This window comes from Falco punctatus (assembly GCF_963210335.1).
Source record: "Falco punctatus genome assembly, chromosome: 3".
NCBI classification, from domain to species: domain Eukaryota; kingdom Metazoa; phylum Chordata; class Aves; order Falconiformes; family Falconidae; genus Falco; species Falco punctatus.
The window spans coordinates 13,345,671-13,372,152 of record NC_137582.1 but is presented as its reverse complement, the minus strand read 5'-3'; the positions used below and the strand labels follow the sequence as shown (position 1 = coordinate 13,372,152).

Genomic DNA, 26,482 nt, shown 5'->3' with positions numbered 1-26,482 from the left:
TGCTCTAGAGGGAAGGGATGCCATGCAGAGGGACCGTGGCAGGCTTGGGAGGTGGGCCCGTGCAAAGCTCGTGGAGTGCCACAAGGCCAAGTGCCAGGGGCAATCCCAAAGATGGCTGCAGGCCGGGCGGCGAGTGCATTGAGAGCAGCCCTGCGGAGAAGGACTTGGCGGTATTGGTGGATGGAGAACTGAGTATGAGCCGGCAACGTTCGCGCGGAGCCCAGAAAGCCAGTCGTATGCCAGGTTGCGTCAAAAGCAGCGTGGCCGGCAGGTCGAGGGAGGTGATTCTCCCTCCCTACTCGGCTCTGGTGAGAGTGGAGTACTGCATTCGGCTCTGAAGGCCCCCAGCATGAGAAAGGCGTGGACCTGCTCGAGCGGGTCCAGAGGAGGGCCACAAAGATGAGGAGGAGGTGCAGCACCTCCCCTTTGCAGACAGGCTGAGAGAGTTGGGATCGTTTAGCCGGGAGAAGAGGAGGCTTTGTGGAGACCTTGCAGCGGCCATGCGGTACTTTGAGGGGGCCCTCAGGAAAGATGGGGAGGGCCTCCTGACCAGGGAGTGTAGTGATAAGACGACAGGTAACGGATTTAACGTGAGAGAGGGTAGCTTTAGGTTAGATACGAGAAAGAAATTCTTTCCCGTGAGGTCGGTGAGATGCTGGAATAAGTTGCCTAGAGCAGCTGTGGCTGCCCCCTGCCTGGAGCTGTTCAAGGCCAGGCTGGACGGTGCTTTGAGCAAGCTGGTGTGGTGGAAGGCGTCCGTGCCCACGGCAGAGGGCTTGGAGCTAGATGATCTTGAAGGTCCCTTCCAACCCAAACCCTTTGACGACTCTATCCCCTCCCTGTTCTTACCTCGACCCGCAAACCGTTTTGTTGTGTTCTCTCTCCCCTTTCCAGCTGAGGAGGGGGAGTGATAGAGCGGCTTGGCGGGCACCTGGCATCCAGCCAAAGTGAACCCAGCGCACAGGAGGAGCTTGCGTCAGAGGCATGGGTGGAAGTGCATTAGCGTGTCCAAGCCTTTGTTTGGGCAAGTGAAGGGCTTGTGTCACGGGCTGGAAGCCCACCGGCTTGCCAGCAGGTGGTGTTGCTGCGGCGATACTTCCTAAGAGAGGTCTTGTGGTCCTTGTCCACCCACCCCGATGGCCTGTTGAGTCCCGGTTCTGTGCCGGGTGAGGCTGGAAGAGCCTTAGAAGAAAGGAAGAGGAGGCACCTGAGGCTGGCATGCGGGAGAACTTTATTGAGGCAAAGGAGTGAAATGGCAGGAGCACCAAGGGGAAGGGAGCGGGTCTGAGGTGCAAGTAGGGCGGCCGTCAGCCGAGGGCTCCTTTCCTTGCAGTAGACTTTTCCAGAGCACCGAGGTCTTCCTGCCTTGCAGTGGGAGCCGCGCGGCGGAGGTGCCTCGGTGGTCTTTGGCTTGTGAGAAGGTGTTTGCAGCAGAGAGTACCGGATGTAGCTGTAGGGGTGATGCAAAGAAGACAGTGGCAGAAGAGGAGGAGGTAGGTAGCTCATGTTTCCAGGCACCGCGGGCTGGCCCCTTCGCTGCTTGCTTTGTGCCTTGAGGGGCGGAGGAGCCACGGACGGCGAGCCCATGCGGCAGCAGGAGCCTGAAGGTAGGTCCTCAATCCGTGACTTGGCTTCTAGCGTGTGGTTGGCTGGTATCAGGGGTGGTGTAAGGAGCCCTTAGCAGGGCAGGCAGGCTCTTCTGGCACCGTAGCAGCCCAGGCCCCCGAAGCCATAGCCGAAGCCGCCGGAGGAGACGGGCACTCCCTGGGAGCTGAGGATGTTGCCCACGGCAGCCGATGAGGACGATCCGACGGCGGTGCTCTGGGGGAAGGAGCTGAGGATGGGTCCCGGCAGGGTGACCAGCACGGCGGGAGGCTGGATGACGACGCGGGATTCTTCGCACTGCCTGACGCAGGGCTCGTTGCAGCTGTTAGCCAGCGGGGTGGGTCCGCAGGGGCTGCAGAGGTTGTTGCAGGCCATGTCTGTGGTGTGGAGGGGCCCTGTAAGAGAGGGTGTTGAGGAAGCGGAGGGTGGTGGGGGCGCGAGGGGTGGCGTTACAGGAGGGCAGGGGAATGTGGAGGCGCGGTGTGGGGCTGCGGGGAGCGCGGCGGTGGGGAGGCGTCGGCGCTGCTGAGTCTGGAGGCAGCGCGTGCTGGAAGAGACGGGGCGTGTGGGGCAGGAGAAGGAGGGGAAGGGGCTTCAGGCTCACCTTGTTGACCGTGGAGGAGAAGGCACCAGGAGCAGCGTGTGAGAGAGAGAGGTGCTGGGCCAGCTTTTATGCTGGACCCTGAGGGGCGGGACAGCCTTTGCACAACGCGGTGTTTTGCAGCAAGAAGCTGTTGCGTGCCACAGCCTGGTGAGTAATGAGGTGGGGTGCGTTTTTCCCCCGCAGTTCTGCAATGCAGTGTCCTCCACTTGAGGACATGTCCACTTGGGCCTGGCGGCAGCTTTGAGGTGCAGATATTAGAGGCCAAAGGCTTGGTGTTGATGGCGCGTGTCAGGGCATGCAGAACATGTGACCGAAGCCTAGGAGGGGTGGGGTGTCGTCAGTGAGGTCATGCTGTGGCACTCGTGTGGTGTGTTTTGTGGGTGCGCTGGGAAGGAGGGGCTCCTTTTCCTCGCAGCCCCGGAAGGTTGGTCTGGGCTTTCTGCTGTTGCGGGCAGGAGCGGCAGCCCCCTCAGTGGCATTTGCTCCGTGCCTGCCTTGCTGCCAGCTTGCTAAGCCTGCCTTGAGGCCTGGCCTTTGCCACTGAGCGTGCTCTGTGCGTGCCTTGGTGCCCGCCTTGCTTGTAAGGTTGTAGCTGGGAGAAAGGGGTCTGCGTGTCTGGGCTTGTGCCCCCTGGGGTCCGTCCCTCGGGGTGTCGGTGCGGGCAGAGGCAGAGGAGGCCTTTTTGGGAGAGCAGGCCGTCATCCCGGCAGCCCTGGCTGAGAGCTCGCCGGTCCTGTGACGTGGGGAGCCCTGCCTGGCTCCGCCAGTGCTGGTGCTGCCCGTTCCGTAGCGAACCCCTTAGCTGTGGTGGCACGTTTGCAGCCCGGTGTCTGGCGTGCCACAGTGCTTGATGTGGGCCAGCTCACCAAGGCAGGTGAATTTCTGGAGAGCCCGTGAGTGTGGCGAGAGGCAGAGGTGGAGTGGGAGCGGCAGGCGGGGGAGGCTGGTGAGCCAGGGCCTTTGGGCTCTTTACTTGGGGTGAATGCCGAGGAGGGGAGGCCATTTCTCTGCACAGTGTGAGACGGGCAGAAAGAGAATTTGGAGATTGCCGAGGGGAGTTGGACGTAAGCACGCTGCACGGCACAGCAGAGCGAGGCCCTGGTGGTGGTGGATGCATGCCGAAGGGTCGATGGATGGCAAGGCCTGCCCCAGTTGAGCCGGGATGAGCGTTTTGCGGGCTGTGTGTGGGGCGAGCCGTTGTTGTTGCTGAGGAAGAGGAAGGGAGTGGGAAGGTGTGCCTTGGGACTGGATGTACGGAAGTCCCTGGGTCCTGATGAGTCAGAGCCACGAATGCTGGGGGAGCTGGCTGATGTCCTTGGGAGGCCACTCTCGATTATCTTTTAAAGGTCATAGCTCCTGGGGGCAGTTGCGGGTGTCTAGAAGATTGCTCTTAGGCCTCCTGTCTTGCAGAAGGGCGGGAAGGAAGATGCGGGAGAGCAGAGGCTGGTGAGCCTGTCCTTGTTGCCAGGGGAGGTGATGGAGAAAATCCTCCGCGGAAGCGTTGCCAAGCTGCTGAAGGACAAGAAAGTGATGAGGAGCCGTCAGCATGGATTTACCAAGAGGGAATCGTGCTTGACTGACCTCCCTGTCTTCTGTGTTGGAGTGGCTAGCTTTGTGGACAAGGAGAGAGACGTGGCTGGTGTTCACTTCAGCTTTGTAGAAGAGCCTTTGACGCTGTCTCCCCTTGCGCGCTCACAGGCTGTGGGGGCAGCCGTGTTCAGCATCCTCGTCTATGATCCGGGCAGTGGGATGGAGCGTCCCCACAGCAAGTTGGCAGGTGGTAACCCTCCTTTTCAGAAAGGTCAAGAGGAAGACCCAGGTTAACGACAGGTCGGTCAGCGTCACCTCCGTGCCTGGCGGGATCGTGGAGCAGATCCTCCTGGAAAGTATGCCAAGGCACCTGGAAAAGGGAGGCGTGACTGCTGACGGCCAACATGGCTTCACAGAGGGCAAAGCGTGCCTGACAAATGGGGTGGCCTTCTATGACAGGATTAAGGCATTGGTGGGTAAGGGAAGAGCGACTGGCGTCACGTCCCTGGACTTGTGCAGAGCATTTGATACTGTCCCGTGCAACATCCTTGTCTCTAAAATGGAGAGATGCGGACTTGGTGGGTGGACCGCTCGGTGTGTGATTGGCTGGATGGGTGCTCTCAATGAGTTGCAATGAAAGGCTCGATGTCCGAGTGGAGCCCAGTGATGAGTGGTGTCCCTCAGGGGTCCGTGCTGGGGCCAGTATGATTTAACATCTTTGTTAGGGCCACGGACAGTGGGCTGGAGTGTGCAGCCTCGGCAAGTTTGCGGATGACGCCAAGCTGAGTGTTGCGGTTGATGCTCTAGAGGGAAGGGATGCCATGCAGAGGGACCGTGGCAGGCTTGGGAGGTGGGCCCGTGCAAAGCTCGTGGAGTGCCACAAGGCCAAGTGCCAGGGGCAATCCCAAAGATGGCTGCAGGCCGGGCGGCGAGTGCATTGAGAGCAGCCCTGCGGAGAAGGACTTGGCGGTATTGGTGGATGGAGAACTGAGTATGAGCCGGCAACGTTCGCGCGGAGCCCAGAAAGCCAGTCGTATGCCAGGTTGCGTCAAAAGCAGCGTGGCCGGCAGGTCGAGGGAGGTGATTCTCCCTCCCTACTCGGCTCTGGTGAGAGTGGAGTACTGCATTCGGCTCTGAAGGCCCCCAGCATGAGAAAGGCGTGGACCTGCTCGAGCGGGTCCAGAGGAGGGCCACAAAGATGAGGAGGAGGTGCAGCACCTCCCCTTTGCAGACAGGCTGAGAGAGTTGGGATCGTTTAGCCGGGAGAAGAGGAGGCTTGCAGCGGCCATGCGGTACTTTGAGGGGGCCCTCAGGAAAGATGGGGAGGGCCTCCTGACCAGGGAGTGTAGTGATAAGACGACAGGTAACGGATTTAACGTGAGAGAGGGTAGCTTTAGGTTAGATACGAGAAAGAAATTCTTTCCCGTGAGGTCGGTGAGATGCTGGAAGAAGTTGCCTAGAGCAGCTGTGGCTGCCCCCTGCCTGGAGCTGTTCAAGGCCAGGCTGGACGGTGCTTTGAGCAAGCTGGTGTGGTGGAAGGCGTCCGTGCCCACGGCAGAGGGCTTGGAGCTAGATGATCTTGAAGGTCCCTTCCAACCCAAACCCTTTGACGACTCTATCCCCTCCCTGTTCTTACCTCGACCCGCAAACCGTTTTGTTGTGTTCTCTCTCCCCTTTCCAGCTGAGGAGGGGGAGTGATAGAGCGGCTTGGCGGGCACCTGGCATCCAGCCAAAGTGAACCCAGCGCACAGGAGGAGCTTGCGTCAGAGGCATGGGTGGAAGTGCATTAGCGTGTCCAAGCCTTTGTTTGGGCAAGTGAAGGGCTTGTGTCACGGGCTGGAAGCCCACCGGCTTGCCAGCAGGTGGTGTTGCTGCGGCGATACTTCCTAAGAGAGGTCTTGTGGTCCTTGTCCACCCACCCCGATGGCCTGTTGAGTCCTGGTTCTGTGCCGGGTGAGGCTGGAAGAGCCTTAGAAGAAAGGAAGAGGAGGCACCTGAGGCTGGCATGCGGGAGAACTTTATTGAGGCAAAGGAGTGAAATGGCAGGAGCACCAAGGGGAAGGGAGCGGGTCTGAGGTGCAAGTAGGGCGGCCGTCAGCCGAGGGCTCCTTTCCTTGCAGTAGACTTTTCCAGAGCACCGAGGTCTTCCTGCCTTGCAGTGGGAGCAGCGCGGCGGAGGTGCCTCGGTGGTCTTTGGCTTGTGAGAAGGTGTTTGCAGCAGAGAGTACCGGATGTAGCTGTAGGGGCGATGCAAAGAAGACAGTGGCAGAAGAGGAGGAGGTAGGTAGCTCATGTTTCCAGGCACCGCGGGCTGGCCCCTTCGCTGCTTGCTTTGTGCCTTGAGGGGCGGAGGAGCCACGGACGGCGAGCCCATGCGGCAGCAGGAGCCTGAAGGTAGGTCCTCAATCCGTGACTTGGCTTCTAGCGTGTGGTTGGCTGGTATCAGGGGTGGTGTAAGGAGCCCTTAGCAGGGCAGGCAGGCTCTTCTGGCACCGTAGCAGCCCAGGCCTCCAAAGCCATAGCCGAAGCCGCCGGAGGAGACGGGCACTCCCTGGGAGCTGAGGATGTTGCCCACGGCAGCCGATGAGGACGATCCGACGGCGGTGCTCTGGGGGAAGGAGCTGAGGATGGGTCCCGGCAGGGTGACCAGCACGGCGGGAGGCTGGATGACGACGCGGGATTCTTCGCACTGCCTGACGCAGGGCTCGTTGCAGCTGTTAGCCAGCGGGGTGGGTCCGCAGGGGCTGCAGAGGTTGTTGCAGGCCATGTCTGTGGTGTGGAGGGGCCCTGTAAGAGAGGGTGTTGAGGAAGCGGAGGGTGGTGGGGGCGCGAGGGGTGGCGTTACAGGAGGGCAGGGGAATGTGGAGGCGCGGTGTGGGGCTGCGGGGAGCGCGGCGGTGGGGAGGCGTCGGCGCTGCTGAGTCTGGAGGCAGCGCGTGCTGGAAGAGACGGGGCGTGTGGGGCAGGAGAAGGAGGGGAAGGGGCTTCAGGCTCACCTTGTTGACCGTGGAGGAGAAGGCACCAGGAGCAGCGTGTGAGAGAGAGAGGTGCTGGGCCAGCTTTTATGCTGGACCCTGAGGGGCGGGACAGCCTTTGCACAACGCGGTGTTTTGCAGCAAGAAGCTGTTGCGTGCCACAGCCTGGTGAGTAATGAGGTGGGGTGCGTTTTTCCCCCGCAGTTCTGCAATGCAGTGTCCTCCACTTGAGGACATGTCCACTTGGGCCTGGCGGCAGCTTTGAGGTGCAGATATTAGAGGCCAAAGGCTTGGTGTTGATGGCGCGTGTCAGGGCATGCAGAACATGTGACCGAAGCCTAGGAGGGGTGGGGTGTCGTCAGTGAGGTCATGCTGTGGCACTCGTGTGGTGTGTTTTGTGGGTGCGCTGGGAAGGAGGGGCTCCTTTTCCTCGCAGCCCCGGAAGGTTGGTCTGGGCTTTCTGCTGTTGCGGGCAGGAGCGGCAGCCCCCTCAGTGGCATTTGCTCCGTGCCTGCCTTGCTGCCAGCTTGCTAAGCCTGCCTTGAGGCCTGGCCTTTGCCACTGAGCGTGCTCTGTGCGTGCCTTGGTGCCTGCCTTGCTTGTAAGGTTGTAGCTGGGAGAAAGGGGTCTGCGTGTCTGGGCTTGTGCCCCCTGGGGTCCGTCCCTCGGGGTGTCGGTGCGGGCAGAGGCAGAGGAGGCCTTTTTGGGAGAGCAGGCCGTCATCCCGGCAGCCCTGGCTGAGAGCTCGCCGGTCCTGTGACGTGGGGAGCCCTGCCTGGCTCCGCCAGTGCTGGTGCTGCCCGTTCCGTAGCGAACCCCTTAGCTGTGGTGGCACGTTTGCAGCCCGGTGTCTGGCGTGCCACAGTGCTTGATGTGGGCCAGCTCACCAAGGCAGGTGAATTTCTGGAGAGCCCGTGAGTGTGGCGAGAGGCAGAGGTGGAGTGGGAGCGGCAGGCGGGGGAGGCTGGTGAGCCAGGGCCTTTGGGCTCTTTACTTGGGGTGAATGCCGAGGAGGGGAGGCCATTTCTCTGCACAGTGTGAGACGGGCAGAAAGAGAATTTGGAGATTGCCGAGGGGAGTTGGACGTAAGCACGCTGCACGGCACAGCAGAGCGAGGCCCTGGTGGTGGTGGATGCATGCCGAAGGGTCGATGGATGGCAAGGCCTGCCCCAGTTGAGCCGGGATGAGCGTTTTGCGGGCTGTGTGTGGGGCGAGCCGTTGTTGTTGCTGAGGAAGAGGAAGGGAGTGGGAAGGTGTGCCTTGGGACTGGATGTACGGAAGTCCCTGGGTCCTGATGAGTCAGAGCCACGAATGCTGGGGGAGCTGGCTGATGTCCTTGGGAGGCCACTCTCGATTATCTTTTAAAGGTCATAGCTCCTGGGGGCAGTTGCGGGTGTCTAGAAGATTGCTCTTAGGCCTCCTGTCTTGCAGAAGGGCGGGAAGGAAGATGCGGGAGAGCAGAGGCTGGTGAGCCTGTCCTTGTTGCCAGGGGAGGTGATGGAGAAAATCCTCCGCGGAAGCGTTGCCAAGCTGCTGAAGGACAAGAAAGTGATGAGGAGCCGTCAGCATGGATTTACCAAGAGGGAATCGTGCTTGACTGACCTCCCTGTCTTCTGTGTTGGAGTGGCTAGCTTTGTGGACAAGGAGAGAGACGTGGCTGGTGTTCACTTCAGCTTTGTAGAAGAGCCTTTGACGCTGTCTCCCCTTGCGCGCTCACAGGCTGTGGGGGCAGCCGTGTTCAGCATCCTCGTCTATGATCCGGGCAGTGGGATGGAGCGTCCCCACAGCAAGTTGGCAGGTGGTAACCCTCCTTTTCAGAAAGGTCAAGAGGAAGACCCAGGTTAACGACAGGTCGGTCAGCGTCACCTCCGTGCCTGGCGGGATCGTGGAGCAGATCCTCCTGGAAAGTATGCCAAGGCACCTGGAAAAGGGAGGCGTGACTGCTGACGGCCAACATGGCTTCACAGAGGGCAAAGCGTGCCTGACAAATGGGGTGGCCTTCTATGACAGGATTAAGGCATTGGTGGGTAAGGGAAGAGCGACTGGCGTCACGTCCCTGGACTTGTGCAGAGCATTTGATACTGTCCCGCGCAACATCCTTGTCTCTAAAATGGAGAGATGCGGACTTGGTGGGTGGACCGCTCGGGGTGTGATTGGCTGGATGGGTGCTCTCAATGAGTTGCAATGAAAGGCTCGATGTCCGAGTGGAGCCCAGTGATGAGTGGTGTCCCTCAGGGGTCCGTGCTGGGGCCAGTATGATTTAACATCTTTGTTAGGGCCACGGACAGTGGGCTGGAGTGTGCAGCCTCGGCAAGTTTGCGGATGACGCCAAGCTGAGTGTTGCGGTTGATGCTCTAGAGGGAAGGGATGCCATCCAGAGGGACCGTGGCAGGCTTGGGAGGTGGGCCCGTGCAAAGCTCGTGGAGTGCCACAAGGCCAAGTGCCAGGGGCAATCCCAAAGATGGCTGCAGGCCGGGCGGCGAGTGCATTGAGAGCAGCCCTGCGGAGAAGGACTTGGCGGTATTGGTGGATGGAGAACTGAGTATGAGCCGGCAACGTTCGCGCGGAGCCCAGAAAGCCAGTCGTATGCCAGGTTGCGTCAAAAGCAGCGTGGCCGGCAGGTCGAGGGAGGTGATTCTCCCTCCCTACTCGGCTCTGGTGAGAGTGGAGTACTGCATTCGGCTCTGAAGGCCCCCAGCATGAGAAAGGCGTGGACCTGCTCGAGCGGGTCCAGAGGAGGGCCACAAAGATGAGGAGGAGGTGCAGCACCTCCCCTTTGCAGACAGGCTGAGAGAGTTGGGATCGTTTAGCCGGGAGAAGAGGAGGCTTTGTGGAGACCTTGCAGCGGCCATGCGGTACTTTGAGGGGGCCCTCAGGAAAGATGGGGAGGGCCTCCTGACCAGGGAGTGTAGTGATAAGACGACAGGTAACGGATTTAACGTGAGAGAGGGTAGCTTTAGGTTAGATACGAGAAAGAAATTCTTTCCCGTGAGGTCGGTGAGATGCTGGAATAAGTTGCCTAGAGCAGCTGTGGCTGCCCCCTGCCTGGAGCTGTTCAAGGCCAGGCTGGACGGTGCTTTGAGCAAGCTGGTGTGGTGGAAGGCGTCCGTGCCCACGGCAGAGGGCTTGGAGCTAGATGATCTTGAAGGTCCCTTCCAACCCAAACCCTTTGACGACTCTATCCCCTCCCTGTTCTTACCTCGACCCGCAAACCGTTTTGTTGTGTTCTCTCTCCCCTTTCCAGCTGAGGAGGGGGAGTGATAGAGCGGCTTGGCGGGCACCTGGCATCCAGCCAAAGTGAACCCAGCGCACAGGAGGAGCTTGCGTCAGAGGCATGGGTGGAAGTGCATTAGCGTGTCCAAGCCTTTGTTTGGGCAAGTGAAGGGCTTGTGTCACGGGCTGGAAGCCCACCGGCTTGCCAGCAGGTGGTGTTGCTGCGGCGATACTTCCTAAGAGAGGTCTTGTGGTCCTTGTCCACCCACCCCGATGGCCTGTTGAGTCCCGGTTCTGTGCCGGGTGAGGCTGGAAGAGCCTTAGAAGAAAGGAAGAGGAGGCACCTGAGGCTGGCATGCGGGAGAACTTTATTGAGGCAAAGGAGTGAAATGGCAGGAGCACCAAGGGGAAGGGAGCGGGTCTGAGGTGCAAGTAGGGCGGCCGTCAGCCGAGGGCTCCTTTCCTTGCAGTAGACTTTTCCAGAGCACCGAGGTCTTCCTGCCTTGCAGTGGGAGCCGCGCGGCGGAGGTGCCTCGGTGGTCTTTGGCTTGTGAGAAGGTGTTTGCAGCAGAGAGTACCGGATGTAGCTGTAGGGGTGATGCAAAGAAGACAGTGGCAGAAGAGGAGGAGGTAGGTAGCTCATGTTTCCAGGCACCGCGGGCTGGCCCCTTCGCTGCTTGCTTTGTGCCTTGAGGGGCGGAGGAGCCACGGACGGCGAGCCCATGCGGCAGCAGGAGCCTGAAGGTAGGTCCTCAATCCGTGACTTGGCTTCTAGCGTGTGGTTGGCTGGTATCAGGGGTGGTGTAAGGAGCCCTTAGCAGGGCAGGCAGGCTCTTCTGGCACCGTAGCAGCCCAGGCCCCCGAAGCCATAGCCGAAGCCGCCGGAGGAGACGGGCACTCCCTGGGAGCTGAGGATGTTGCCCACGGCAGCCGATGAGGACGATCCGACGGCGGTGCTCTGGGGGAAGGAGCTGAGGATGGGTCCCGGCAGGGTGACCAGCACGGCGGGAGGCTGGATGACGACGCGGGATTCTTCGCACTGCCTGACGCAGGGCTCGTTGCAGCTGTTAGCCAGCGGGGTGGGTCCGCAGGGGCTGCAGAGGTTGTTGCAGGCCATGTCTGTGGTGTGGAGGGGCCCTGTAAGAGAGGGTGTTGAGGAAGCGGAGGGTGGTGGGGGCGCGAGGGGTGGCGTTACAGGAGGGCAGGGGAATGTGGAGGCGCGGTGTGGGGCTGCGGGGAGCGCGGCGGTGGGGAGGCGTCGGCGCTGCTGAGTCTGGAGGCAGCGCGTGCTGGAAGAGACGGGGCGTGTGGGGCAGGAGAAGGAGGGGAAGGGGCTTCAGGCTCACCTTGTTGACCGTGGAGGAGAAGGCACCAGGAGCAGCGTGTGAGAGAGAGAGGTGCTGGGCCAGCTTTTATGCTGGACCCTGAGGGGCGGGACAGCCTTTGCACAACGCGGTGTTTTGCAGCAAGAAGCTGTTGCGTGCCACAGCCTGGTGAGTAATGAGGTGGGGTGCGTTTTTCCCCCGCAGTTCTGCAATGCAGTGTCCTCCACTTGAGGACATGTCCACTTGGGCCTGGCGGCAGCTTTGAGGTGCAGATATTAGAGGCCAAAGGCTTGGTGTTGATGGCGCGTGTCAGGGCATGCAGAACATGTGACCGAAGCCTAGGAGGGGTGGGGTGTCGTCAGTGAGGTCATGCTGTGGCACTCGTGTGGTGTGTTTTGTGGGTGCGCTGGGAAGGAGGGGCTCCTTTTCCTCGCAGCCCCGGAAGGTTGGTCTGGGCTTTCTGCTGTTGCGGGCAGGAGCGGCAGCCCCCTCAGTGGCATTTGCTCCGTGCCTGCCTTGCTGCCAGCTTGCTAAGCCTGCCTTGAGGCCTGGCCTTTGCCACTGAGCGTGCTCTGTGCGTGCCTTGGTGCCCGCCTTGCTTGTAAGGTTGTAGCTGGGAGAAAGGGGTCTGCGTGTCTGGGCTTGTGCCCCCTGGGGTCCGTCCCTCGGGGTGTCGGTGCGGGCAGAGGCAGAGGAGGCCTTTTTGGGAGAGCAGGCCGTCATCCCGGCAGCCCTGGCTGAGAGCTCGCCGGTCCTGTGACGTGGGGAGCCCTGCCTGGCTCCGCCAGTGCTGGTGCTGCCCGTTCCGTAGCGAACCCCTTAGCTGTGGTGGCACGTTTGCAGCCCGGTGTCTGGCGTGCCACAGTGCTTGATGTGGGCCAGCTCACCAAGGCAGGTGAATTTCTGGAGAGCCCGTGAGTGTGGCGAGAGGCAGAGGTGGAGTGGGAGCGGCAGGCGGGGGAGGCTGGTGAGCCAGGGCCTTTGGGCTCTTTACTTGGGGTGAATGCCGAGGAGGGGAGGCCATTTCTCTGCACAGTGTGAGACGGGCAGAAAGAGAATTTGGAGATTGCCGAGGGGAGTTGGACGTAAGCACGCTGCACGGCACAGCAGAGCGAGGCCCTGGTGGTGGTGGATGCATGCCGAAGGGTCGATGGATGGCAAGGCCTGCCCCAGTTGAGCCGGGATGAGCGTTTTGCGGGCTGTGTGTGGGGCGAGCCGTTGTTGTTGCTGAGGAAGAGGAAGGGAGTGGGAAGGTGTGCCTTGGGACTGGATGTACGGAAGTACCTGGGTCCTGATGAGTCAGAGCCACGAATGCTGGGGGAGCTGGCTGATGTCCTTGGGAGGCCACTCTCGATTATCTTTTAAAGGTCATAGCTCCTGGGGGCAGTTGCGGGTGTCTAGAAGATTGCTCTTAGGCCTCCTGTCTTGCAGAAGGGCGGGAAGGAAGATGCGGGAGAGCAGAGGCTGGTGAGCCTGTCCTTGTTGCCAGGGGAGGTGATGGAGAAAATCCTCCGCGGAAGCGTTGCCAAGCTGCTGAAGGACAAGAAAGTGATGAGGAGCCGTCAGCATGGATTTACCAAGAGGGAATCGTGCTTGACTGACCTCCCTGTCTTCTGTGTTGGAGTGGCTAGCTTTGTGGACAAGGAGAGAGACGTGGCTGGTGTTCACTTCAGCTTTGTAGAAGAGCCTTTGACGCTGTCTCCCCTTGCGCGCTCACAGGCTGTGGGGGCAGCCGTGTTCAGCATCCTCGTCTATGATCCGGGCAGTGGGATGGAGCGTCCCCACAGCAAGTTGGCAGGTGGTAACCCTCCTTTTCAGAAAGGTCAAGAGGAAGACCCAGGTTAACGACAGGTCGGTCAGCGTCACCTCCGTGCCTGGCGGGATCGTGGAGCAGATCCTCCTGGAAAGTATGCCAAGGCACCTGGAAAAGGGAGGCGTGACTGCTGACGGCCAACATGGCTTCACAGAGGGCAAAGCGTGCCTGACAAATGGGGTGGCCTTCTATGACAGGATTAAGGCATTGGTGGGTAAGGGAAGAGCGACTGGCGTCACGTCCCTGGACTTGTGCAGAGCATTTGATACTGTCCCGTGCAACATCCTTGTCTCTAAAATGGAGAGATGCGGACTTGGTGGGTGGACCGCTCGGTGTGTGATTGGCTGGATGGGTGCTCTCAATGAGTTGCAATGAAAGGCTCGATGTCCGAGTGGAGCCCAGTGATGAGTGGTGTCCCTCAGGGGTCCGTGCTGGGGCCAGTATGATTTAACATCTTTGTTAGGGCCACGGACAGTGGGCTGGAGTGTGCAGCCTCGGCAAGTTTGCGGATGACGCCAAGCTGAGTGTTGCGGTTGATGCTCTAGAGGGAAGGGATGCCATCCAGAGGGACCGTGGCAGGCTTGGGAGGTGGGCCCGTGCAAAGCTCGTGGAGTGCCACAAGGCCAAGTGCCAGGGGCAATCCCAAAGATGGCTGCAGGCCGGGCGGCGAGTGCATTGAGAGCAGCCCTGCGGAGAAGGACTTGGCGGTATTGGTGGATGGAGAACTGAGTATGAGCCGGCAACGTTCGCGCGGAGCCCAGAAAGCCAGTCGTATGCCAGGTTGCGTCAAAAGCAGCGTGGCCGGCAGGTCGAGGGAGGTGATTCTCCCTCCCTACTCGGCTCTGGTGAGAGTGGAGTACTGCATTCGGCTCTGAAGGCCCCCAGCATGAGAAAGGCGTGGACCTGCTCGAGCGGGTCCAGAGGAGGGCCACAAAGATGAGGAGGAGGTGCAGCACCTCCCCTTTGCAGACAGGCTGAGAGAGTTGGGATCGTTTAGCCGGGAGAAGAGGAGGCTTTGTGGAGACCTTGCAGCGGCCATGCGGTACTTTGAGGGGGCCCTCAGGAAAGATGGGGAGGGCCTCCTGACCAGGGAGTGTAGTGATAAGACGACAGGTAACGGATTTAACGTGAGAGAGGGTAGCTTTAGGTTAGATACGAGAAAGAAATTCTTTCCCGTGAGGTCGGTGAGATGCTGGAATAAGTTGCCTAGAGCAGCTGTGGCTGCCCCCTGCCTGGAGCTGTTCAAGGCCAGGCTGGACGGTGCTTTGAGCAAGCTGGTGTGGTGGAAGGCGTCCGTGCCCACGGCAGAGGGCTTGGAGCTAGATGATCTTGAAGGTCCCTTCCAACCCAAACCCTTTGACGACTCTATCCCCTCCCTGTTCTTACCTCGACCCGCAAACCGTTTTGTTGTGTTCTCTCTCCCCTTTCCAGCTGAGGAGGGGGAGTGATAGAGCGGCTTGGCGGGCACCTGGCATCCAGCCAAAGTGAACCCAGCGCACAGGAGGAGCTTGCGTCAGAGGCATGGGTGGAAGTGCATTAGCGTGTCCAAGCCTTTGTTTGGGCAAGTGAAGGGCTTGTGTCACGGGCTGGAAGCCCACCGGCTTGCCAGCAGGTGGTGTTGCTGCGGCGATACTTCCTAAGAGAGGTCTTGTGGTCCTTGTCCACCCACCCCGATGGCCTGTTGAGTCCCGGTTCTGTGCCGGGTGAGGCTGGAAGAGCCTTAGAAGAAAGGAAGAGGAGGCACCTGAGGCTGGCATGCGGGAGAACTTTATTGAGGCAAAGGAGTGAAATGGCAGGAGCACCAAGGGGAAGGGAGCGGGTCTGAGGTGCAAGTAGGGCGGCCGTCAGCCGAGGGCTCCTTTCCTTGCAGTAGACTTTTCCAGAGCACCGAGGTCTTCCTGCCTTGCAGTGGGAGCAGCGCGGCGGAGGTGCCTCGGTGGTCTTTGGCTTGTGAGAAGGTGTTTGCAGCAGAGAGTACCGGATGTAGCTGTAGGGGCGATGCAAAGAAGACAGTGGCAGAAGAGGAGGAGGTAGGTAGCTCATGTTTCCAGGCACCGCGGGCTGGCCCCTTCGCTGCTTGCTTTGTGCCTTGAGGGGCGGAGGAGCCACGGACGGCGAGCCCATGCGGCAGCAGGAGCCTGAAGGTAGGTCCTCAATCCGTGACTTGGCTTCTAGCGTGTGGTTGGCTGGTATCAGGGGTGGTGTAAGGAGCCCTTAGCAGGGCAGGCAGGCTCTTCTGGCACCGTAGCAGCCCAGGCCCCCGAAGCCATAGCCGAAGCCGCCGGAGGAGACGGGCACTCCCTGGGAGCTGAGGATGTTGCCCACGGCAGCCGATGAGGACGATCCGACGGCGGTGCTCTGGGGGAAGGAGCTGAGGATGGGTCCCGGCAGGGTGACCAGCACGGCGGGAGGCTGGATGACGACGCGGGATTCTTCGCACTGCCTGACGCAGGGCTCGTTGCAGCTGTTAGCCAGCGGGGTGGGTCCGCAGGGGCTGCAGAGGTTGTTGCAGGCCATGTCTGTGGTGTGGAGGGGCCCTGTAAGAGAGGGTGTTGAGGAAGCGGAGGGTGGTGGGGGCGCGAGGGGTGGCGTTACAGGAGGGCAGGGGAATGTGGAGGCGCGGTGTGGGGCTGCGGGGAGCGCGGCGGTGGGGAGGCGTCGGCGCTGCTGAGTCTGGAGGCAGCGCGTGCTGGAAGAGACGGGGCGTGTGGGGCAGGAGAAGGAGGGGAAGGGGCTTCAGGCTCACCTTGTTGACCGTGGAGGAGAAGGCACCAGGAGCAGCGTGTGAGAGAGAGAGGTGCTGGGCCAGCTTTTATGCTGGACCCTGAGGGGCGGGACAGCCTTTGCACAACGCGGTGTTTTGCAGCAAGAAGCTGTTGCGTGCCACAGCCTGGTGAGTAATGAGGTGGGGTGCGTTTTTCCCCCGCAGTTCTGCAATGCAGTGTCCTCCACTTGAGGACATGTCCACTTGGGCCTGGCGGCAGCTTTGAGGTGCAGATATTAGAGGCCAAAGGCTTGGTGTTGATGGCGCGTGTCAGGGCATGCAGAACATGTGACCGAAGCCTAGGAGGGGTGGGGTGTCGTCAGTGAGGTCATGCTGTGGCACTCGTGTGGTGTGTTTTGTGGGTGCGCTGGGAAGGAGGGGCTCCTTTTCCTCGCAGCCCCGGAAGGTTGGTCTGGGCTTTCTGCTGTTGCGGGCAGGAGCGGCAGCCCCCTCAGTGGCATTTGCTCCGTGCCTGCCTTGCTGCCAGCTTGCTAAGCCTGCCTTGAGGCCTGGCCTTTGCCACTGAGCGTGCTCTGTGCGTGCCTTGGTGCCTGCCTTGCTTGTAAGGTTGTAGCTGGGAGAAAGGGGTCTGCGTGTCTGGGCTTGTGCCCCCTGGGGTCCGTCCCTCGGGGTGTCGGTGCGGGCAGAGGCAGAGGAGGCCTTTTTGGGAGAGCAGGCCGTCATCCCGGCAGCCCTGGCTGAGAGCTCGCCGGTCCTGTGACGTGGGGAGCCCTGCCTGGCTCCGCCAGTGCTGGTGCTGCCCGTTCCGTAGCGAACCCCTTAGCTGTGGTGGCACGTTTGCAGCCCGGTGTCTGGCGTGCCACAGTGCTTGATGTGGGCCAGCTCACCAAGGCAGGTGAATTTCTGGAGAGCCCGTGAGTGTGGCGAGAGGCAGAGGTGGAGTGGGAGCGGCAGGCGGGGGAGGCTGGTGAGCCAGGGCCTTTGGGCTCTTTACTTGGGGTGAATGCCGAGGAGGGGAGGCCATTTCTCTGCACAGTGTGAGACGGGCAGAAAGAGAATTTGGAGATTGCCGAGGGGAGTTGGACGTAAGCACGCTGCACGGCACAGCAGAGCGAGGCCCTGGTGGTGGTGGATGCATGCCGAAGGGTCGATGGATGGCAAGGCCTGCCCCAGTTGAGCCGGGATGAGCGTTTTGCGGGCTGTGTGTGGGGCGAGCCGTTGTTGTTGCTGAGGAAGAGGAAGGGAGTGGGAAGGTGTGCCTTGGGACTGGATGTACGGAAGTCCCTGGGTCCTGATGAGTCAGAGCCACGAATGCTGGGGGAGCTGGCTGATGTCCTTGGGAGGCCACTCTCGATTATCTTTTAAAGGTCATAGCTCCTGGGGGCAGTTGCGGGTGTCTAGAAGATTGCTCTTAGGCCTCCTGTCTTGCAGAAGGGCGGGAAGGAAGATGCGGGAGAGCAGAGGCTGGTGAGCCTGTCCTTGTTGCCAGGGGAGGTGATGGAGAAAATCCTCCGCGGAAGCGTTGCCAAGCTGCTGAAGGACAAGAAAGTGATGAGGAGCCGTCAGCATGGATTTACCAAGAGGGAATCGTGCTTGACTGACCTCCCTGTCTTCTGTGTTGGAGTGGCTAGCTTTGTGGACAAGGAGAGAGACGTGGCTGGTGTTCACTTCAGCTTTGTAGAAGAGCCTTTGACGCTGTCTCCCCTTGCGCGCTCACAGGCTGTGGGGGCAGCCGTGTTCAGCATCCTCGTCTATGATCCGGGCAGTGGGATGGAGCGTCCCCACAGCAAGTTGGCAGGTGGTAACCCTCCTTTTCAGAAAGGTCAAGAGGAAGACCCAGGTTAACGACAGGTCGGTCAGCGTCACCTCCGTGCCTGGCGGGATCGTGGAGCAGATCCTCCTGGAAAGTATGCCAAGGCACCTGGAAAAGGGAGGCGTGACTGCTGACGGCCAACATGGCTTCACAGAGGGCAAAGCGTGCCTGACAAATGGGGTGGCCTTCTATGACAGGATTAAGGCATTGGTGGGTAAGGGAAGAGCGACTGGCGTCACGTCCCTGGACTTGTGCAGAGCATTTGATACTGTCCCGCGCAACATCCTTGTCTCTAAAATGGAGAGATGCGGACTTGGTGGGTGGACCGCTCGGGGTGTGATTGGCTGGATGGGTGCTCTCAATGAGTTGCAATGAAAGGCTCGATGTCCGAGTGGAGCCCAGTGATGAGTGGTGTCCCTCAGGGGTCCGTGCTGGGGCCAGTATGATTTAACATCTTTGTTAGGGCCACGGACAGTGGGCTGGAGTGTGCAGCCTCGGCAAGTTTGCGGATGACGCCAAGCTGAGTGTTGCGGTTGATGCTCTAGAGGGAAGGGATGCCATGCAGAGGGACCGTGGCAGGCTTGGGAGGTGGGCCCGTGCAAAGCTCGTGGAGTGCCACAAGGCCAAGTGCCAGGGGCAATCCCAAAGATGGCTGCAGGCCGGGCGGCGAGTGCATTGAGAGCAGCCCTGCGGAGAAGGACTTGGCGGTATTGGTGGATGGAGAACTGAGTATGAGCCGGCAACGTTCGCGCGGAGCCCAGAAAGCCAGTCGTATGCCAGGTTGCGTCAAAAGCAGCGTGGCCGGCAGGTCGAGGGAGGTGATTCTCCCTCCCTACTCGGCTCTGGTGAGAGTGGAGTACTGCATTCGGCTCTGAAGGCCCCCAGCATGAGAAAGGCGTGGACCTGCTCGAGCGGGTCCAGAGGAGGGCCACAAAGATGAGGAGGAGGTGCAGCACCTCCCCTTTGCAGACAGGCTGAGAGAGTTGGGATCGTTTAGCCGGGAGAAGAGGAGGCTTTGTGGAGACCTTGCAGCGGCCATGCGGTACTTTGAGGGGGCCCTCAGGAAAGATGGGGAGGGCCTCCTGACCAGGGAGTGTAGTGATAAGACGACAGGTAACGGATTTAACGTGAGAGAGGGTAGCTTTAGGTTAGATATGAGAAAGAAATTCTTTCCCGTGAGGTCGGTGAGATGCTGGAATAAGTTGCCTAGAGCAGCTGTGGCTGCCCCCTGCCTGGAGCTGTTCAAGGCCAGGCTGGACGGTGCTTTGAGCAAGCTGGTGTGGTGGAAGGCGTCCGTGCCCACGGCAGAGGGCTTGGAGCTAGATGATCTTGAAGGTCCCTTCCAACCCAAACCCTTTGACGACTCTATCCCCTCCCTGTTCTTACCTCGACCCGCAAACCGTTTTGTTGTGTTCTCTCTCCCCTTTCCAGCTGAGGAGGGGGAGTGATAGAGCGGCTTGGCGGGCACCTGGCATCCAGCCAAAGTGAACCCAGCGCACAGGAGGAGCTTGCGTCAGAGGCATGGGTGGAAGTGCATTAGCGTGTCCAAGCCTTTGTTTGGGCAAGTGAAGGGCTTGTGTCACGGGCTGGAAGCCCACCGGCTTGCCAGCAGGTGGTGTTGCTGCGGCGATACTTCCTAAGAGAGGTCTTGTGGTCCTTGTCCACCCACCCCGATGGCCTGTTGAGTCCCGGTTCTGTGCCGGGTGAGGCTGGAAGAGCCTTAGAAGAAAGGAAGAGGAGGCACCTGAGGCTGGCATGCGGGAGAACTTTATTGAGGCAAAGGAGTGAAATGGCAGGAGCACCAAGGGGAAGGGAGCGGGTCTGAGGTGCAAGTAGGGCGGCCGTCAGCCGAGGGCTCCTTTCCTTGCAGTAGACTTTTCCAGAGCACCGAGGTCTTCCTGCCTTGCAGTGGGAGCAGCGCGGCGGAGGTGCCTCGGTGGTCTTTGGCTTGTGAGAAGGTGTTTGCAGCAGAGAGTACCGGATGTAGCTGTAGGGGCGATGCAAAGAAGACAGTGGCAGAAGAGGAGGAGGTAGGTAGCTCATGTTTCCAGGCACCGCGGGCTGGCCCCTTCGCTGCTTGCTTTGTGCCTTGAGGGGCGGAGGAGCCACGGACGGCGAGCCCATGCGGCAGCAGGAGCCTGAAGGTAGGTCCTCAATCCGTGACTTGGCTTCTAGCGTGTGGTTGGCTGGTATCAGGGGTGGTGTAAGGAGCCCTTAGCAGGGCAGGCAGGCTCTTCTGGCACCGTAGCAGCCCAGGCCCCCGAAGCCATAGCCGAAGCCGCCGGAGGAGACGGGCACTCCCTGGGAGCTGAGGATGTTGCCCACGGCAGCCGATGAGGACGATCCGACGGCGGTGCTCTGGGGGAAGGAGCTGAGGATGGGTCCCGGCAGGGTGACCAGCACGGCGGGAGGCTGGATGACGACGCGGGATTCTTCGCACTGCCTGACGCAGGGCTCGTTGCAGCTGTTAGCCAGTGGGGTGGGTCCGCAGGGGCTGCAGAGGTTGTTGCAGGCCATGTCTGTGGTGTGGAGGGGCCCTGTAAGAGAGGGTGTTGAGGAAGCGGAGGGTGGTGGGGGCGCGAGGGGTGGCGTTACAGGAGGGCAGGGGAATGTGGAGGCGCGGTGTGGGGCTGCGGGGAGCGCGGCGGTGGGGAGGCGTCGGCGCTGCTGAGTCTGGAGGCAGCGCGTGCTGGAAGAGACGGGGCGTGTGGGGCAGGAGAAGGAGGGGAAGGGGCTTCAGGCTCACCTTGTTGACCGTGGAGGAGAAGGCACCAGGAGCAGCGTGTGAGAGAGAGAGGTGCTGGGCCAGCTTTTATGCTGGACCCTGAGGGGCGGGACAGCCTTTGCACAACGTGGTGTTTTGCAGCAAGAAGCTGTTGCGTGCCACAGCCTGGTGAGTAATGAGGTGGGGTGCGTTTTTCCCCCGCAGTTCTGCAATGCAGTGTCCTCCACTTGAGGACATGTCCACTTGGGCCTAGCGGCAGCTTTGAGGTGCAGATATTAGAGGCCAAAGGCTTGGTGTTGATGGCGCGTGTCAGGGCATGCAGAACATGTGACCGAAGCCTAGGAGGGGTGGGGTGTCGTCAGTGAGGTCATGCTGTGGCACTCGTGTGGTGTGTTTTGTGGGTGCGCTGGGAAGGAGGGGCTCCTTTTCCTCGCAGCCCCGGAAGGTTGGTCTGGGCTTTCTGCTGTTGCGGGCAGGAGCGGCAGCCCCCTCAGTGGCATTTGCTCCATGCCTGCCTTGCTGCCAGCTTGCTAAGCCTGCCTTGAGGCCTGGCCTTTGCCACTGAGCGTGCTCTGTGCGTGCCTTGGTGCCTGCCTTGCTTGTAAGGTTGTAGCTGGGAGAAAGGGGTCTGCGTGTCTGGGCTTGTGCCCCCTGGGGTCCGTCCCTCGGGGTGTCGGTGCGGGCAGAGGCAGAGGAGGCCTTTTTGGGAGAGCAGGCCGTCATCCCGGCAGCCCTGGCTGAGAGCTCGCCGGTCCTGTGACGTGGGGAGCCCTGCCTGGCTCCGCCAGTGCTGGTGCTGCCCGTTCCGTAGCGAACCCCTTAGCTGTGGTGGCACGTTTGCAGCCCGGTGTCTGGCGTGCCACAGTGCTTGATGTGGGCCAGCTCACCAAGGCAGGTGAATTTCTGGAGAGCCCGTGAGTGTGGCGAGAGGCAGAGGTGGAGTGGGAGCGGCAGGCGGGGGAGGCTGGTGAGCCAGGGCCTTTGGGCTCTTTACTTGGGGTGAATGCCGAGGAGGGGAGGCCATTTCTCTGCACAGTGTGAGACGGGCAGAAAGAGAATTTGGAGATTGCCGAGGGGAGTTGGACGTAAGCACGCTGCACGGCGCAGCAGAGCGAGGCCCTGGTGGTGGTGGATGCATGCCGAAGGGTCGATGGATGGCAAGGCCTGCCCCAGTTGAGCCGGGATGAGCGTTTTGCAGGCTGTGTGTGGGGCGAGCCGTTGTTGTTGCTGAGGAAGAGGAAGGGAGTGGGAAGGTGTGCCTTGGGACTGGATGTACGGAAGTCCCTGGGTCCTGATGAGTCAGAGCCACGAATGCTGGGGGAGCTGGCTGATGTCCTTGGGAGGCCACTCTCGATTATCTTTTAAAGGTCATAGCTCCTGGGGGCAGTTGCGGGTGTCTAGAAGATTGCTCTTAGGCCTCCTGTCTTGCAGAAGGGCGGGAAGGAAGATGCGGGAGAGCAGAGGCTGGTGAGCCTGTCCTTGTTGCCAGGGGAGGTGATGGAGAAAATCCTCCGCGGAAGCGTTGCCAAGCTGCTGAAGGACAAGAAAGTGATGAGGAGCCATCAGCATGGATTTACCAAGAGGGAATCGTGCTTGACTGACCTCCCTGTCTTCTGTGTTGGGCTGGCTAGCTTTGTGGACAAGGAGAGAGACGTGGCTGGTGTTCACTTCAGCTTTGTAGAAGAGCCTTTGACGCTGTCTCCCCTTGCGCGCTCACAGGCTGTGGGGGCAGCCGTGTTCAGCATCCTCGTCTATGATCCGGGCAGTGGGATGGAGCGTCCCCACAGCAAGTTGGCAGGTGGTAACCCTCCTTTTCAGAAAGGTCAAGAGGAAGACCCAGGTTAACGACAGGTCGGTCAGCGTCACCTCCGTGCCTGGCGGGATCGTGGAGCAGATCCTCCTGGAAAGTATTGCAATTGACATGGAAAATATCTTTGCGGGGATTGTTTTTAGGGATGGACTTGAAGCTTTGTGTTGTAGTTTAGCAAGGGTCTAGGAAAAAGTGGGAGGACTTTAGAAATGATCTGTGTTCATGGTGAAGTATATTAGTGCTTTATCTGTCTAGTGGGGTGTAGGGTTTTAGATATTTAATAATGAATTGGGGGAACGAATTTAGGGACTAGCCCGGGTCAAGGGAAAAGTTATTTTTTATGGACTAGGAATGGGACCAATGATTTTTGGGAGCTATAGGGGGTGTTAGGGGAATGACCCAAGGAAGGTTTTTTGAGGTTTTCGTGGTTTAACCTCAGCCAGCAACCAAGCACCACACAGCCACTTGCTCACTTTCTCCCACCCAGAGGGATGGGAAGGAGGATCGAAAAGGAATGTAAAATTCAAGGGCTGAGATAAGAACATTTTAATAGATAAAGTAAAAGCCACGCACACAAGCAAAGCAAAGCAAGGAATTCATTCACCACTTCCCATGGGCAGGCAGGTGCTCGGCCATCCCCAGGACAGCAGGGCTCCGTCATGTGTAACTGTTACTCAGGAAGAGAAACGCCATAATGCCATATGTCCCCCCCTTCCTTCTTCTTCCCCCAGTTCATAGACTCAGCGTGATGTCATATGGCAATGGAATACCTCTCTAGCTAGCTTGGGTCACCTGCCCTGGCTGTGTCCCCTCCCAATTTCCCGTGCCCCCCCAGCCCTCTCACTGGTAGGGCCCAAGGAACTGAAAAGTCCTTGATGTAGTATAAACATCACCCAGCAACAACTAAAAACTTCAGTGTCCTGTCAACATTGCGCTCACATCATAGCCGAAAGACAGCACTGTACTAATTACTAAGAAGAAAATTAACTCTATCCCTGCTGAAACCAGGACAGAGATGAACCGGGGGGCAAGTGGAAGGATTTTAGGGATGGGCCAAGGGAGCAGGGGGAAGGATTTTTGGGGTGGACTGGAGGCTATAGAAAAAATTACTTCAGGGTCAGAACAGGGGATTACGGGAGTAATTTTAGGAATAGAGCATTCACAAGGTGAAGCGTTATAAGGCTGGGCTGAAGGCAGGAGCAAAGATTTTCAGGGGGGCATTGGGGACTGAGAGAAAGACCTTGCAGGATGGACTAGGGGAATTGAGGAAGAATTTCAGGGACAGAGTAGCAGGTCTGCAGGGAAGGACTGCAAGTGTGGACCATGGGCAAGGGGAAGGATTATAGGATCAGGCATGGGGAGTGGGGCGGGGAGAAAGAATTTAGGGAAGAACCAGGGGCCAGGGATAAAGATTTTAGGAACGGACTGTGAGGCAGGAGGAAAGATTTGCTAGACCAACTGGATGGTGCAAGGGGAAATAATGTATATGCTGACTTACGGGGTGGGAGGAAGTATTTTAGGATGGGATGGGGAACCTGGTGGGAAAGCTTTTAGGGAGAACCTAGTGATTTAGAGGGAAGGACTACAGGGATTGAGCTTGGGGGGGAAAAAGAGAATTTTGAGGATTACTGAGTCAAGGGGAAGCACTTAGGGATGGACCCTCAGGGTTCTGGAATGCTTTTAGGTATGGGTTGGGGGTATGGGTAAAGATTAACAGCATGGACAGGGTCAGTGAGGAGGAGGATTTTAGGGATGGACAGGAAGCTTTGTGTTGAATGAATTTATGAATAGACTTGGAAAAAGGAGGACTTTAGAAATGGAGTGTGGTCAAGGTGAAGGATATTAGTGATGCAACAATAGAACAGTGAGCAGGCTTTTAGGGATGGAGTAGAAGCTGCCAGGAAGGAATTCTGTTTCTTGTTCTCACCGTGCCCTAGTAGCCATGTCAAGGACACCACAAAAGTTCTGCTTCCTGCTTTCTTTGGTTAGAAAAGTAACTGCTCCCTTTTGTACTCGTTCAGAGTCCAAATGCTCCATAGAACCACACATGCACAGCTCCACCAGAGAAGATGCCAGGAAGGAATACTCTTGGTGGTTCTCATCCTGCCCTGGTAGCCATGTGAAGGACATCACAAAAGTTCTGCTCCCTGCTTTCTGAGGCGAGAAAAGTAATTGCTCACTTTTGCACTCATACAAAGCCAAAAGATCCATGAATCCACCAAAGCAGAGCTCCACCAGAGAAGGTTCCAGGAAGGAATTCTCTTAATGGTTCCCACCCTGCCCTGGTAGCCATGTGAAGGACACCACAAAAGTTCTGCTCCCTGCTTTCTGAGGTGAGAAAAGTAATTGCTCACTTTTGCACTCATACAGAGCCCAAATGCTCCATGGAACCACCCAAGCACAGCTCCACCAGGGATGGTGCCAGGAAGCAATTCTCTCTGTGGTTCTCACCATGCCCTGGTAGCCATGTGAAGAACACCACAAAAGTTCTGCTCCCTGCTTTCTCTGGTGAGAAATTGTAGTGCTCACTTTTGCACTCATACAGACTCAAAAAAGCTCCATGGAACCGACCAGGCACAGCTCTCCCAAAGAAGGTGCCAGGAAGGAATTCTCTTGGTTGTTCCACAATCTGCCCTGGTGGCAATGTGAGTGACATCTCAAAAGTACTGCAAAATTCTTTCTGTGGTAAGAAATTGAAGTGCTCGTTTTTGCACTTGTGCCAGACTCAAATGCTCCATGAAAAGACCAAGACACAGCTCCCCTGGAAAAGGTGTCAGGAAGGAATTCTCTCTGTGATTCTCAGCCTGACCTGGTAGCCATGTGAAGGACACCACAAAAGTTCTGCTTCCTGCTTTCTAGGGTGAGAAAAGTAACTTCTCACTTTTGCACTTGTGCAGAGCCAAAATGCTCCATGGAACCACCAGAGCACAGCTCCAGCAGAGAAAGATCCAGGAAGGAATTCTCTTGGTGGTTCTCACCCTGCCCTGGTAGCTATGTGAAAGACACCACAAAAGTTCTGCTCCTTGCTTTCTGTGGTAAGAAAAGTAACTGCTCCCTTTTGCACTTGTATAGAGCCAAAATGCTGAATGGACTACACGTGCACAGCTCCACCAGAGAAGGTTCCAGGAAGGAATTCTCTTGGTGGTTCCTCAAACTGCCCTGGTGGCAATGTGAGTAACATCACAAAAGCACTGCAACTTTCTTTCTGTGGTGAGAAATTGAAGTGCTCATTTTTGCAGTCGTTCAGAGCACCAATGCTCCATGAAAAGACCAAGACACACCTCCCCCAGAGAAGGTGCCAGGAAGGGATTCACTGTAGTTCTCAGCCTGCACTGGTAGCCATGTGAAGGATACCACAAAAGTTCTGCTCCCTGCTTTTGGTGGTGAGAAATTGAAGTGCTCATTTTTGCACTCGTACAGACTCAAATGCTCCATGAAAGCACCAAGGCACAGCTCCCCTGGAGAAGGTGCAAGGAAGGAATTCTCTCTCTGATTCTGTCTGCCCTAGTAGCTATGTGAAGGACAGCAAAAAAGTTCTGCTCCCTGCTTCCTTTGGTTAGAAAAGTAACTGCTCACTTTTGCACTTGTGCAGAGCCAAAACGCTCCATGGAAACACTCAGGAACAGCTCCCCCAAAGAAGGTGCCAGGAAGGAATTCTCTGTGTGGTTCTCACCCTGCCCTGGTAGTCGTGTGAGGGACATCACAAAAGTTCTGCTACCTGCTTTCAGTGGTTAGAAATTTAGGTGCTCACTTTTGCATGCATACAGACTCAAATGCTCCATGCAACCATCTAGCCACAGCTTCACCTGAAAAGGAATAAGGCCTAAAAACCTAAAGATCCACCTGAGAGTAGTCTCAGGTCTGTAAAAGCCCCATTCTGCCTTGCAAAATTGCTCAACTTGGTTACTGAGGAACCATAGCATGTAGTGCTGAATCGCCCTGTCCTTGCCCACTGTACCCAAGCCTAAGCCATTGTGGGAAATCGCTGTAACAGGCACTAGAAATCATAAATTAGTTAAAGTTTGACACATCAATAGAAGAAAGTGGTAGCAAGCCAAGTTTTATGTACAAGATCCTGGCAGGGTCACTTATGAACTGAGGAAGACCACCTGAGTGGGCCAAAGGCTGGAACAACCCGCTTGAAACGGATGCCAAGAGAAGACTCCACCTGAACTCCGCCCAGGCTCCGCCTAGAGTCCGCCTATTATTAATATGCCATAAGATGTTGTAATTACATGGATAATGTATGAGAAGATGTTGCAATCATATATGTCAAATGTATAAATTAGCCTGTTTCACACCTGCGCTTGGAAACGAGTTTCTGCAGTGTGAACCACCTCCTCC

The 26,482-nt window shown here is 58.4% G+C and overlaps 5 protein-coding genes across 5 annotated transcripts; all 5 read right to left on the bottom strand.

The window, feature by feature from the left end:
* Positions 1-1,677: 1,677 nt before the first annotated feature.
* LOC308060229 (feather keratin-like) lies at positions 1,678-1,980 on the bottom strand (the record flags this gene model as incomplete). The annotated part of the gene is made up of 1 exon (XM_080378696.1): positions 1,678-1,980. One exon carries the CDS (start codon positions 1,978-1,980, stop codon positions 1,678-1,680), a length of 303 nt encoding a protein of 100 aa, XP_080234822.1.
* A 4,223-nt stretch (positions 1,981-6,203) lies between these two features.
* Positions 6,204-6,506, bottom strand: LOC308060228 (feather keratin-like; the record flags this gene model as incomplete). The annotated part of the gene is made up of 1 exon (XM_080378695.1): positions 6,204-6,506. One exon carries the CDS (start codon positions 6,504-6,506, stop codon positions 6,204-6,206), a length of 303 nt encoding a protein of 100 aa, XP_080234821.1.
* Positions 6,507-10,741: 4,235 nt separating this feature from the next.
* Positions 10,742-11,044, bottom strand: LOC308060227 (feather keratin-like; the record flags this gene model as incomplete). Its single annotated transcript, XM_080378694.1, has 1 exon — positions 10,742-11,044. One exon carries the CDS (start codon positions 11,042-11,044, stop codon positions 10,742-10,744), a length of 303 nt encoding a protein of 100 aa, XP_080234820.1.
* Positions 11,045-15,279: 4,235 nt separating this feature from the next.
* On the bottom strand, positions 15,280-15,582 carry LOC308060226 (feather keratin-like; the record flags this gene model as incomplete). Its single annotated transcript, XM_080378693.1, has 1 exon — positions 15,280-15,582. One exon carries the CDS (start codon positions 15,580-15,582, stop codon positions 15,280-15,282), a length of 303 nt encoding a protein of 100 aa, XP_080234819.1.
* Positions 15,583-19,817: 4,235 nt separating this feature from the next.
* On the bottom strand, positions 19,818-20,120 carry LOC308060225 (feather keratin-like; the record flags this gene model as incomplete). The annotated part of the gene is made up of 1 exon (XM_080378692.1): positions 19,818-20,120. One exon carries the CDS (start codon positions 20,118-20,120, stop codon positions 19,818-19,820), a length of 303 nt encoding a protein of 100 aa, XP_080234818.1.
* Positions 20,121-26,482: the final 6,362 nt, after the last annotated feature.